This window comes from Lycorma delicatula, chromosome 4 (assembly GCF_047948215.1).
Source record: "Lycorma delicatula isolate Av1 chromosome 4, ASM4794821v1, whole genome shotgun sequence".
In the NCBI taxonomy this organism is placed as follows: domain Eukaryota; kingdom Metazoa; phylum Arthropoda; class Insecta; order Hemiptera; family Fulgoridae; genus Lycorma; species Lycorma delicatula.
The window spans coordinates 207,511,044-207,525,127 of NC_134458.1; the positions used below are offsets into that span (position 1 = coordinate 207,511,044).

The 14,084-nt window shown below is 26.5% G+C and overlaps 1 protein-coding gene across 1 annotated transcript in view; it reads left to right on the forward strand.

Annotated features, from left to right (window-relative positions):
- The window catches only part of dpy (fibrillin-like protein dumpy), a 705,616-nt gene that overhangs the window by 533,327 nt on the left and 158,205 nt on the right, over positions 1 to 14,084 (forward strand). Inside the window, exons 94-96 of the mRNA XM_075365108.1 lie at positions 1,142 to 1,456; positions 2,742 to 3,047; positions 5,127 to 5,450. Coding sequence (XP_075221223.1) covers positions 1,142 to 1,456; positions 2,742 to 3,047; positions 5,127 to 5,450 — 945 coding nt within the window. The remainder of the gene's footprint in view (positions 1 to 1,141; positions 1,457 to 2,741; positions 3,048 to 5,126; positions 5,451 to 14,084) is intronic.

The window sequence follows — 14,084 nt, forward strand, 5'->3', positions numbered from 1 at the left end:
ATATATATATATATATATATATATATAGAGAGAGAGAGAGAGAGAGAGAGAGAGAGAGAGAGAGAGAGAGAGAGAGAATGTATCATGAAGTTCTCCAGGAACTTTCATAACCTATTCTACTCATAAAAATAATGGAAAAGTACATATAAACATATGGACTAAAATACTTAGTTTGCAAGTTACGGCTAGTGAAAGATTTCACACAGATTTCAACTACCCCAGTGAAATGAGGTCATACTAAAACTTTTAGAATGTTAATTAACTTGCAGAATTAGTAATTTCTTATGGTTTTTGACCTGAATAATCTAATAAAATAGTTCTCAGAAACATTTCTGCTGTAGCTTTTGTGAAATCTGGTGTGAAAACCAATAAATTGGGGTAAAAAACTCTGTTTCTTATGTTTGATGTACAATCACTTTGTTAAATGGGTAATAAATTCATAAAACTTTTAAACTTGTAAAGAATTTAATTCTAAACAAAATGGTCGAAGATAAGTTGAATAAAAAATAAGTTAGAAAATTTGAATGAAACAGTACATATTAAATTAAATTGCAAATGAAGCATTTTAGGATGTATTTTTCCATTATCCTCACTAGTAGAATAGCGTATGAAAGTCCCAGGAAAACTTTGTGATACATCTATATATATATATATATATATATATTTCCTTTAAAGTAGAACGTCAGTTTTTAGCATATGATTTCTTCTTTAAATAGCCTGTAATTGCTACAACAATTAGTCCTTAACATCTAAACATTATATTTGATTAGTAAACGTCCAAAAAGGGTACTGTACCTAATGTTGTTTGGTGTAAAATATATTAACTGGAGTGAACTATAGGAATTTGTTTACTGAATGCAACTACAGATCCTGGCATTTATCCTTACTTCGGATCATTATGTTTTACAAGACACTATTCCCTAAGATGTTCCATATACATATAAAATTAAGCAATCTAAGAATTTGTCTTAATGACTCAATATTATATCAAAAGAATTTTAACATTTTGTACATTTGTACATCTAGTTTTATTAAAAATAATTTAAGTCGCATTTTAATTATTTCATTTGATTACTTGACTGAATTAAATGATTAAATGTTATAATCTCGCTTAAATAACCATTGAATATATTATTTTCAGTTACACCACCACCAGTAGCAGCTGATCCTTGTAATCCATCACCATGCGGGGCAAATACACAATGCAATGTAGGCACATGTACATGTTTACCAAATTATTTTGGTGATCCATATTCTGGCTGCCGACCAGAATGTACAATGAATTCAGATTGTGCTCGTGATAAAGCTTGTAGCAATCAACGTTGTATTGATCCATGTCCAGGAACATGTGGACAAGGTGCTACATGCGATGTTATTAACCATATACCAACATGTACATGCCCAACTGGTACTGAAGGAGATCCATTTGTTGCTTGCAGACCAGCTAAACCACCTGGTAAGATTATTAAATCGTTTTAATGATAGTTTTTATCCAAATTTTATTATGTATGCTTCTTGTTTCTTTGTACAGTAAATAAGGTCTATATCAGATTAGAGAATATTGCTTTTTATTGCATTGTTTGTTGAACCTCTCTTTTATAATGTCTTTTATTTTGAGGGTTAATTGCATTAACCATCATTTCACCATTTTTTTTAATTTTAAAGTAAAACTAAGTTTAATTACAACTATCTCATTTAACATATATGTAATTTTTATATTCAAGTATGGTTTAAAAAACACATGCATTCACGTTGGTGACAAATTACTGAGGTTTTATTGAATATTAAAATCATTTTTGCAGTTTATGATTGAGAATTACTTTATTCTGTTTTTGGTTGGTAATAATAATAAATATTGCTTTGTATATAAATGGCTGTAAATCTAGACAAGAATGGATTCAGTCCGATTTAAAAAAAAAAAAAAGTCAATATAAAACTGATATCTGCTTATAAAATACATTTTTTTTAAATACTATTACTATAAATCATTTTGAATAATTCAAAGATTATTAAACACCAAGATTTTTTTTAAAGTTTCTGAAATATAAATTTCCATAAGGGCTTATATAAAACCATAAAATATCCCTCAAGGTCATTTTATGATCCTGAAGAATATTACCCTAACTAGTATTATAACTATTTCTTTGAGAGTTGAAACAGTAACTTAAACTTAAGATTCTTCCTCAAATATATAATAAAATATTCATGAATTTCTCCTCTGATGATAATTTCTAAGTGATATTAATTTTAAAAAAAGATATGTGCTGCTCCATGGTTTTCCGTGGACTGAAAAAGTTTCTTATCAGACTATGAGTTTCTTTTATTTAACACTAATGGCTTTTCAGTTCTATTGTTGGTTCTAAGTAACAATACATTATGAACTAATAATCCTGGAATATATTGAGCTCCAGAACACTTGTTACATAAATAGAAGATGCTTCTGCCTACAGGCCAAAAATTAACAAAGCTTTAATTGACATCTGGAAACTTTCAGAATATACAAATCAGCCATTCAGTTCCTGAGTTGAAATATGTTTCTGCTCAACCTCTAGTGAATAAAGAGTTAATATGCATATTTCTGTATTTCTTATCACATAGAGCTGTACTTAAGCACACATTTGTTGTAACTAGACAAGGGTGATTTTTCAGCAAATATTTCTTTTTGATTATACTTATTCATTATATTTTACTGTTTATTTAAATTTTAGAAATTTTATTAACTGTTGCCATTTTGTTTACAGAACCACCTCGAGATCCGTGTAGTCCATCACCATGTGGGCCGAATAGCCAGTGTAGAGTTGCTAACGGAGTTGCAGTTTGTTCTTGCTTACCTAGTTTTATTGGAAGTCCACCTGCATGTAGACCAGAATGTGTTGTCAGCGCTGAATGTCCTTTGACTCAAGCATGTTTAAATAATAAATGTCAAGATCCATGCCCTGGTACTTGTGGAAATAATGCTCGTTGTCAAGTTGTAAATCACAATCCAATATGTAGCTGCGCTCCTGGCAATACTGGTGATCCATTCCGTCAATGCTTCCCCATGCCAGGTAAATTAATTTGGATTTTTTTTTTTTTTTTTTTTAGTCTAAAATTCAGTGAAATGTATAAAATATTTTATTGTAATAAAATTTACTTAAAAAATCACATGAAATTTTGCTTAAAGCTCATCATGAAAGTTTTCGTTTTGCTTCAGCGATTGCTTTTTGTTTAAACTAAACTGATTCTTATATTCTACTTTATTGAATATTTTTATTTGTTTCTGAAAGTTGCTTTAAATATGAAACTGTCTTAAAACAAATAGGACTAGAAAGAAAGAAGTTTACGGCAAAATGTTGCAAAGAGATGAACTTAAAGGATTATATATCAAGATGTCAAGTTTTAATTAATTTGGTAAAAGAGATTTGTATATGTGGTAAAAAATTGTATAGAAAGACAAGATTGGCATTTTAAAAAACAGGTTAAAAAGTTCACTCAGAACTGAAAGGAGTGGAGAGTAACATCAAACTGGTTAAATGACTAGTTATTAAAAATAAAAAATTGAAAAAGTTATTGCTTTTTTTATTTTAGTTGCCATTAAAATTATATATCAATGAATAAGATAAATCTTGAAGTATATTTAATAAATGATAGTTTAATAATCCAGAGCTTGAGTTGAATCGCAGTTATATTTTCATTATTTTATACAAAGTTTAGTCAACACTGTGGAGATATACTAAGCCAACTTTTCAGATTAGTACCCCATGCATTTTCATTCACAATCATATATTGCAATATAATGTTTTATTTTTTCTTATCAGTAGTTTGACTGGTTCTTTGAACTTTAAAATATTTGCTACAACATACTTCATCATTTACTTCACATACCTGACTGTTTTTTTTCTTATAGTTTTGAACTTTACCTCCTACATTGTATAATAATATATTACTCTTAAATTTTTTAATAATATCACTCATCTACTTCTAGTAACAATCTACCTCAAGATTCTATTTTTTCTTGTTCATCATTTTAAACTTCGCCAAATCATTAAATTTTCAATATGTTTTTTATAAACATATTTTTAGCCTCTTATTCGTTGTTTTTCTGGCTTTCTTACTTTTAGGTATCATTGCTGATTTAATTCATTCAGTGATAAATATATACTCAACAAATTTAATGTTATAGGATTAACTTATACATTCAATTTTAATTGTTTTAATTAATTAGATGGAATGTACGTATTATGTTATTAATCTGCCAGAATCACAACTAGAAGAAAAGAATTAATTTGTGTTTCTAATGTTTATAAACCTTACTGTATACTTTACCTCATATTATGTACTGTTTCATTACAGAAAGGGATACATTAGTTTGTTGATGTTTTCTTTTCTTTTCTGTTTGGCCTCCAGAACCACCATAAGGTATTACTTCAGAGGATGAATGAGGATGATGTGTATGAATGTAAATGAAGTGTAGTCTTGTACAGTCTCAATCAAGGTCGACCATTCCTGAGATGTGTGGTTAATTTGTTGATTTACACAGCCCATTCCTGTCTTTCTTATTGTTATGGCATTTACAAAACACCAGATTCATGGAGAATTCTGAATTATTTTCTCTGAGAATAATAATGTTTCCTCTCTGTGAATTATGCTACATAACTCCATGATGCTGATATGCTGCAGTATTGTATGACAGTGATAAATGCAGTAGAAGGTTTCTTTGCTCTCTGCTTTCTGTATTATGACAAGGATGCTTGTCACTCTTAAAATTATCGATTCACAACTCAGGCCAGATCACCTACAACAGACACTTATAAAAAGAAGCAAACAAAAATTCACATACATTATTTATAAGATATTATATATATAGCTTATAATGGTCTATAAATTATAATAATAGTAGCCATCATACTTTGTTTAAGTGAAATTATAATAGTTAGATGGAATTTATTTAGATTATAAAGACTAACTTTATGTGAATAAATATGGATTTTTGCCTCGTTTGCTTTTTATTTTGTCTTTGCACAATTTTCAGCATCTAGTACTAATTGTAAATCAGAAATTATTTGATTGTATTCTCTTTGCTCCATTTATTCTTTTATAACTGTTGAATTGTTCTAATTATTTCTTTGTTTTTTTTTTTTGTTTAGCTGCGCCACCTTCACCACCTACACCAGTCAATCCATGTCAGCCATCACCGTGTGGTCCAAATTCAGAGTGCCAAGTACGTGGGGAAAGTCCTGCATGTTCATGTTTGCCAAATTATATCGGAACTCCACCAACATGCCGACCAGAATGTACGATCAACCCTGAGTGTCCAGCGACACAGGCTTGCATCAACCAGAGATGTACCGACCCTTGTCCCGGATCTTGTGGCTCCAATGCACAGTGCTCTGTTATCAACCATACACCTGTTTGCTCGTGTAACCCAGGTTTCACTGGCGATCCATTCACTGGTTGTTCTCCACAACAAGGTAGGATAAAACGACAGTCATTATTTAGCTTGCTGCATGGCATGTTGGAGCTGACAAACTACTGATCGAGTCATCGTCAATGCAGCTGTCCTTCGCTCGCTGTTCTACTTCCCCTTACCCTCCTGGCTATCACTGATTAAAATTTATAATGTAGGAACTTAGAAATCCCTGCAGTAATTTTAGATAATTAATAGTTTCCCCATATATACTTATTTTATTGTGCTTTTTATATGTTTTTATTTAACTTTAGATTAAATTAGTTTTTTACATTTTTTTTTTTTTTTAATATTATCTGCTTTTTAATAAATAATTCACTGTAGTTTTAATACTTAAAAAATGAATTAATTATTAGTAGATTTCTTGTCATTCTTTGTGGTTCATGTTAAATGAAAATAACTTAGTGAGTTTTAGTATTGAATTTTTTATAAATGTTAACACTATTTAAATAAAAATTATGAAACTATAGGTTTTTGGAATAAAAAATTCTACAAGTTTTTTAGTTAAAATTTAGATATATTATTATATTGAACTCTTATTAAAATACCATATGAAGTTACTGATGTATTATTTTGTTTATAGTGAAAAATACTCGTATCTTCATCTGTAGTTTAATGTTGATAATTAACTGATATCATGAAAGTTTTATTATTATTTTTTATTATTTAAAATATTTATGTTCTTTATAAAATTGTGCATTGATTTTCTACCATACTTTTTTACTTTTTCAATGAAACAGAGAAGTTATATTTTAATGAACTTTTTATAGAAGTATTTGCCTATTAGAAAATAATTCTTGCCAAATAATTATTAACTTGCTTTTCTCATTTAATTTGAAATATTTAATTCTGGTAGTATTCTATAAATTTGATAATACTGTTGAACATTGATAATTGGAACACTGATGTTTGGAAACAATCTTATAAAATTATAATCAATCAGTAATTTTTGTTATCGCTCATGTTACCTTCGCGTACCAATAAATATTAATTTATTCATTTCTTACACTTATTTAATGAGTTTTATTAATCTTCTTGTTAGAAGTAATAAATTATTTTGATGTAATGCTATTTTTACAATATAGTAATTGAACAATTTAACTATAACTAATTATTTTTAATGTAGAAAGATCTCATTCATTTAAATTTATATACACACTTATGATCTGAATATGTAAGATTTTGTATTGGGATGGTTGTAACAAGTTTTGTTGATTGCCTAATATTTTTTTTTAAAAACTAGGTCATCTTATTTTATAAATGATGAGTAGGTTGCTTAACTGAAAATCCTGACTCAAACATGATTAAAAATTATACTTTCAAATTAATAGATTATTTTTTTTAGCTGGTTAGTTCACTTTCTTCTGTATGAGAAGAAAGTGCTACTGAATGAATTATGCTGAGTGTAGTGAACATTATTATTCTCAGAGAAAATAACTCAGAATTCTCCATGAATCTGGTGTTTTATAAATGTCATAACAATAAGAAATACAGGAATGGCCTGTTTAAATGTAATAGAGAATTTAAAGAGTTCCAGTAACACTGTGGTTGATTGATGACAACCATCTTAAAAAGTTTAAAAAACCCTTTTAATATGTTAAAGAATAAGAAATGTATACACATATACATTTCTTATTCTTTTTTTTTTCATGATTATGTATACTGGTTGTTATTTATTTTGTCTTTGTTTATCCATTATTGTTATTTTTTGTTTTTTTTTAGATTCATTCCCATTATAATAGATACAATACCTGCACTTTGATAATTAAATGTAATTAATATTTATAATATAGTATTAAGTTTATTTCTGTATTAAACCTTAAGAACTTTTAAGTTATGTACAATTAAAATAAAAAAAACTACAATTTTAAAATATAATAGTAGCTACTAGACGGAGTTGCATTCTCTGATTGTAATTATGTCCATATAAAGATAAACCTTGTGATAAAAAGTAAGTAGATAAACTCTGTTTAAGTTAAATATATTCAGTTCCAATCATTAATGTTCCATTGTATTTTCATGACATTATTTTTCAAAAATTATTTACATGAATCACATTTAGAATACTTAGCTTTTATTATTTTTATTTTAAAATATAGTTTATCATTTCCCTTTATTTTTAGGTAGATTACTAACACAAAAGCTTTTTTTAACCAAAGTAGTTAATTGTTTTTTTTTACATGTGTCCACTAAAGATCATTATTTGATATTTTAGTGAGAATCAGTGTGATTTTTTCCTTTTTTTAATTTTGAGTTGTTTTGGTTTTTTTAATAAGTTATTTTTTTTAAAGAAACTATTCTGTGATTTTTCAGTATTGTTTTATATTCTCATGTTACCATTTTATTATGATATTCTTACAAAAAAGAAAAGAAGATTATTTCATTCTGCCAACAATAATGTTACAAGTTCCTCTTTTTATTAATTATTGCTGTTAGTGAAACAACATATATACATAGTAATAATCTTAAAGATAATTAAGACATTTTATTAACATGAATATTTTCATAGTTTTATTATATATATATATATACACACCCTTCTGCAATAGCACTAGTTTTTATATTTTTTATCTTTTTTCAAAATTATCATACTGCAACATTAATACCAATCAGCATTTGCTGATTTAGAAAAACAAATCGCGTGGGATAAAAAACTGTAATTTCTATCATTATTTTTCTATAAAATTAATATCTTTAGCTTCTGTTTTAGAAAATTTTAAGATACACTTTCTGTTTTATTTTGTCATTCAGCAGATGCTTGGTTTTAATGAAAAAATTAATATTAATAAATGAACTACATAATAAAGTAATAAAAACAGAACTCATGATTTGAGTGACTTGTTTCAGTACTTTAGCCATCTTTCTTGATTTTTAATTATAACAACATTAAAAAATAAAGGAAAAATAGTTTTGATTTTTAAATATTATCAATGAGTATCTATAACAATAATATTTTATGTAAAAAATAGATACATTTTTTAACCTGATTGTCTTAGAACAGCCACAGAAGTGATTACATTACAGTGAATTGAAAAAAAAAATTTTTTTATTTGTTTATGTCTTACATTAGATTACATTAACACTAAATTAGTAATATTAATCATGACTATTTTTTTATTTTTATGTAAGTTATGATTAAAAATCAAAACCAAGATAACCTACAGTTTAAGAACCAAGTTGTCTCTCAAACGTTGAGTTTTATTGTTCTGGTTCATTTTTTATAGCTGGTATGGGTAATAAATAAAATAAAGAATTTACTACATTAAATAAGTTTTAAATTGATATAAACATGACTTTTATTTATACATACTGTAAAAGTAAAATCTTGGGTAACAGGTATTGTTTTTTGTTTTTTAAATAAATTGATTATTATTTAATTTATTTTTTACTTTAATTGTCATTTCATTTATTAATTAAATATAAAATATAAAGAATTCTATCATAGCAGTGATTTTACTTTTTTCTATTATTTTATATCTTTTCGGAGTTTTCCAGTTAATTTTTCCTGATGATCCTGATTTCTTCATCTTTATCCAATTTTTTTTTTTTTTATTTCCCATGTCAAATTATATATGGTTATTTTCGTAAAGCGTTTTTAATAATTTTAAATGTTAAAATAAAAAATAAAGAAAGGAACTGAAGATAAAAAAAACACTTCAAAACACATTTTCCTGAAAAATATAAAAATAGGAGAAAAACACTTTATTATTTCCTGTTTTGGTGGATTTCTTTATACTTTATTCATTTTAAATGTACTTGTTTCAAAACTTATGAAGGATTTTGTACATTTTAAGTCACCGTATTATTTTTCTTTTGATTTATAAAAACGTTTATTTGTTAGATACAAATTGAAGTATAAAATCTTTATTCATGATTAATATTTTTAAAAATCGTGTAACTGAAAAACATTCAAAAATCTTGAATCCTTATGTCAGAACTATACGTACTTACGTATAGTCATATTGTATTGATGTTAATTAGATTAATTTCACTGGGATTGATGATTCAGATTTATTGCTGATATGTGCAGCATTGAATATTGATTCCTGTTATTACATAATTTCTTTTTTATTTAAGCAGTATATAAAGTTTAATAAAAATATTCAAAAAGTAAAAAATCAGTCTAAAAAGATTTAAGTTTAATTTTTATAAATGATTAAATATTTCTGAGTTATTTAATACAATTTTTAAATTAAACATCTTAAACCAGTTTTCAATATGTTGCTCGTAGAAAAAACCATGTTGCCCTATTTAGAAATTTATCTTTACATGATTTAAAAAAGTAATGAATGATTATAAGAATTGAGTTGGATTTTGTTTGATGATATTTCGAAAGGAGATAAGGAGTTTAAACTAGTGCTGCACTTAGTTCCTTCAAAGAATAATAAATAAAAAAATGGAGAATTCTAAGTTTAGTTATATAATTTTGTATACCATTTTTATTTTTTTAAATTATTCCTTACATTATTCAATAGTAGTTATAAATTTTATTTGACAGCGAATTTTAATAATTTTCATTATTTTTTTTTACATTGATTATTAAAGAGATTGAATAATTTAAATATTTATCTTACTAAAGAAAAATAATTAAGTAGCATTCATTATTTCTTGCAAATAATATTATTACATTTGATTCTCTAAAGAAGGAAAATTATTTCTAATTTATATTTTCCTAGGCTAATTTTAGTGTAGGAATAATTTTTACTATTATTTAGTTAGGTTTTATCTAGGTAGGCCCTTTTCAGGTCAAGAAGAAAGAGATTCAACAAGTGCAACGTGTCAGCTCCTGTTTGTGTTACATGTTACAGCACGTGATTTTTTATTTGCATGACGAGCACGACATGACATGTAATACTACATACTATGTATATACATGTGTAAAAAAAAAGAGAAAAACATTTCATATAAACTGCATCGTGGTTTGCCCTTTTTTATTGTCACTTTTATTTATGATGCATGATTCATTCTTAGGGGACTTTCAAGGTAAGATTTAAGTCCCCCAACGTCTTCACGTCGTGGGTTAGAAGTTCTTTAACAGCGTTGTTTTTGTTGTCTTTTGATGTTAGTATATTAAATTTGTACATAATTTTCTGCCTATTCATTTTTTTTTATTTGTTTCACCTTTTTGTTATTTTTATTTTTTTTTAAATTTAATTTCATTCTTGATCTTTTTCTATCATTTTCATTTCATTTCATGCTGATTTATATACACACACACACACACACACACACACACACATGCAAATTCATGCATATGCCATTAAAAACACATATTTTGTTACAAATAATTGCTTCTATTGAAAAATAAGTATTCCACTGACTGACTATAGAAAAATATGTTCCAAGGAAAAAGATGACAACCGTTATTTGCCAGCATGTGGATAAAGTACTTTATCCATGTACGTACTCTTCTTGCAGTGTAAAGCCATTATAAACAGTTAGACCAGTTAGGCTGGTTATAAATAATTCCTTCATGTATTCATTGCCATGAATAGATGAATCCTAATGAATTACATAAATGAACAATCCAATAATTGTAAAATTATTATTGGAGTAGATTTGAATTTGAATTCTATTGACTTGCTTGATAACTAAATCAACTTTTCTGATTGAAATTGCTATAATTAGCAAAAATTACTAAAATTAGCAATTTTAATCAGAAACCTTGATAATAAAAAATTCAAATCAGTTTAGGCCTACTTTTTGCAATAACTCTGCTGTTTATCGTCGGAATTTTATGACTAAGGGTATCGTTTTTTTCACCAAAAAATGCTTCATAATTTTTATAATACAACACAATTTGATAAATCTAATAATTCTGAAGATATTTAAGATTGAAAAATTGAAACGACCGCCATTTTGAAATTTTTCAACGAAGAGTATTGTTATTTCTTTTCCTATTAAAAAATATTGCGTTATCCCCAACCATTCTTGAAAAATAATTTTTTTTCTTAAAAAACACAAAATGGTGGACAGAGAAAAGTATGTGTTTTCAGACCAATGTTCACTGGAAATGTTTTCTTCACTATGTTAAATAGAATCAGAATAGAATGAGTTTAGTCTCATCGTTAAAGGAAACTCTGTATTTTAGCTGATCAGTAAAAAATTGTCAATAATGTGGTACTCCCTTTCTGAGTAAAGATAACCAATGTGAGAATTTGTGGATAGTATGGGCACTCGCTGCTTGGAATAATTTTGAAACATTCCTTCAGATAAATCTGTTATTACAAACTAATAATATATTTGTTCAACATGTCCACTTTTGATTGGAAGATACTCCCCCTTATTCTTAGTCACTCCTTCCCATGCTTTTCAATGGGTTTTAGCTAGACATTCAGTGAATTCTTCCTAAGGATATAGACCTGTAGAATTTCTGTATTATTGTTATTTGTGTGGTGTGATGTGGGCAGTTATGCCTATTGATCTATCCTCTTGCTTATCCAGTGGCTGTATAAAACGCCCATCTGTCTTAGGTATTTGTTCGGTAAAGCCGGTCTTTGTAGAACATCATAATACATTTTATTATTGACTTTGTAACTCCCCATTTTTAAAGAAAAGTTAAAATTTTGATAAATTTGATAATGAGAACATTTTCTGTCATATAATATGAATTATTACTTCGAAAAAATAAATATTAATTTTAAAATTGAGATAAGCATTTTCTCAGTGTAGTTCAAATGTTCAATGTTCATTATAATTATTTGGAATTGATTATTAAATCTTTAAGTTCAATAAATTTATTAATGTAATTATATTAACATTTTGTTGATTCAATGGAAGTGATTAGTTAAACAAAACCAATTCATTCTAACTGTTTTTGTACAGTATACAATTTTTTTATGTAATCAATATTTTTTAACTGTTGAGCAACTGATCCATAACAGAACTAATAAATATTTATTATTGTTATACACAGATATAAATATATTATTGTACAGAATTGTATATAAGGATTTATTTTTTTATTTTGTGTTCATAAAGCAGTTTTTATAGTTTTTTTATCAAATATAACTTTTACTGTAACATTTTGCATAGTTTATAATACTATTTTATTTCATGTACATAACTGGTGTACTTAATATTTTGAAATAAATATCAGCATTAATTAATTATGAAGTCATTTAAAAAATATATATTTTGAACTTCTTAGGAAAAGTTTGTTGTAGAAAGTATGAAACTGTCTAGAACTTTTAAAAATACGTAATTCATGAAAATTATATTCCACAAAGTTTATTTTCAGATCATGTAAATTTATATCAATCAGTTCCTTCTGATGTAATGTGAATTAACTACTTAAAATTGATCATTTTCACTCATAATGTTAAATTGTGATGATTGATGTCTATATGATATAGATATAGTTCATCAATGTAAGTGTAAATATTACTGATACTGATAAAAGCATATCTAATAGAAAGATAATCTATTTTTATGCTTCTGAATAAGCATTGTTTTATATGAATGAATTATTTTCTTAATGCTTTAAGCTGTAAGTATGCTGTATTTGTAAAATAATTAATGTAATATTCTACACAGATTCTAATAATCTATGTCATTCAACATTCAATATTCCCTTTAAATTAATTCTCCTGCCTTTATTTTATTGCACTAAATCAACGTATAAAATCTCTTATTTCCTTATTAGATGTAACACAATTTTTTCCATTCATACTTTGATAATTACTTTATCAGTATCTGCTTCATGTTTTGTTTTAAAATCTCCTTATTCAGTATTCTATCTTTTCTTTGTTTAATATTGGGAGGATCCAGTGGAATCTATTACCAATATTCAGTGACTTCTGTTTTATAGGCCCCAAGGTGCAGTATATTAACAGTTTAAGGTCAAATGTTGAATGATATTCTAGTGTGATCTAAAATTTTTAAAAATCACCATTTCTTTTACTTTTATCAAGAAATACAGTATCTGGTACATTCTTATTTTTTCTTGTTACTGAGTTCTCATCTAATTTGTTTGGCAGTTTAGCGTTTCCAAGCAATAATGGAATCACCTTGTTTTCTATATAAAGTAAGTTTTCTTTACTGCTTTTATTTATAACAATTTAGTTTTTTTTAAAGGAATTTCTTATGACAAATACTGATGATGAAGGTTTTTGACAAATGAAATTGTTGGAACAGAGTGTGTAGTTTCTTAGAAGTACTCATTTACGCATAATTTTTGTCTCGTTTTATTTCTTTTCATCTCATCTAATTTGTTATTATTTTTAATTTTGCAATTACCTTTTTTTCGAATCTGACTAGTTAAACTCAAACCAGCACTACCTTCTGTATAAGTTTTGAATTTATTATTATTATTTGCATGATTTATCTTTCAGTATTCATTCCACCAAATGAAATCATTTAAAAGGATGTTAGATTTGAAACACATTTCTTTTTTTATCAAATTAACTTTCCCAGGCATAATAAAATTTTATCAAAATCATTTTTACTCCGTTTAGATTCATAAATTATTTTTTTGTGGAATTAATATTTACTCCTTCTATGATTTGGTGCTGGTAATATGTGACCACCTGTATGAAGCTTTTGCTTCTTTTATTATATATATATTTATTTATTTATTTATTTTAGTCATGGAATGGTGTTTACAGTCTACAATATTCTGATGACAATTTTAATTTGA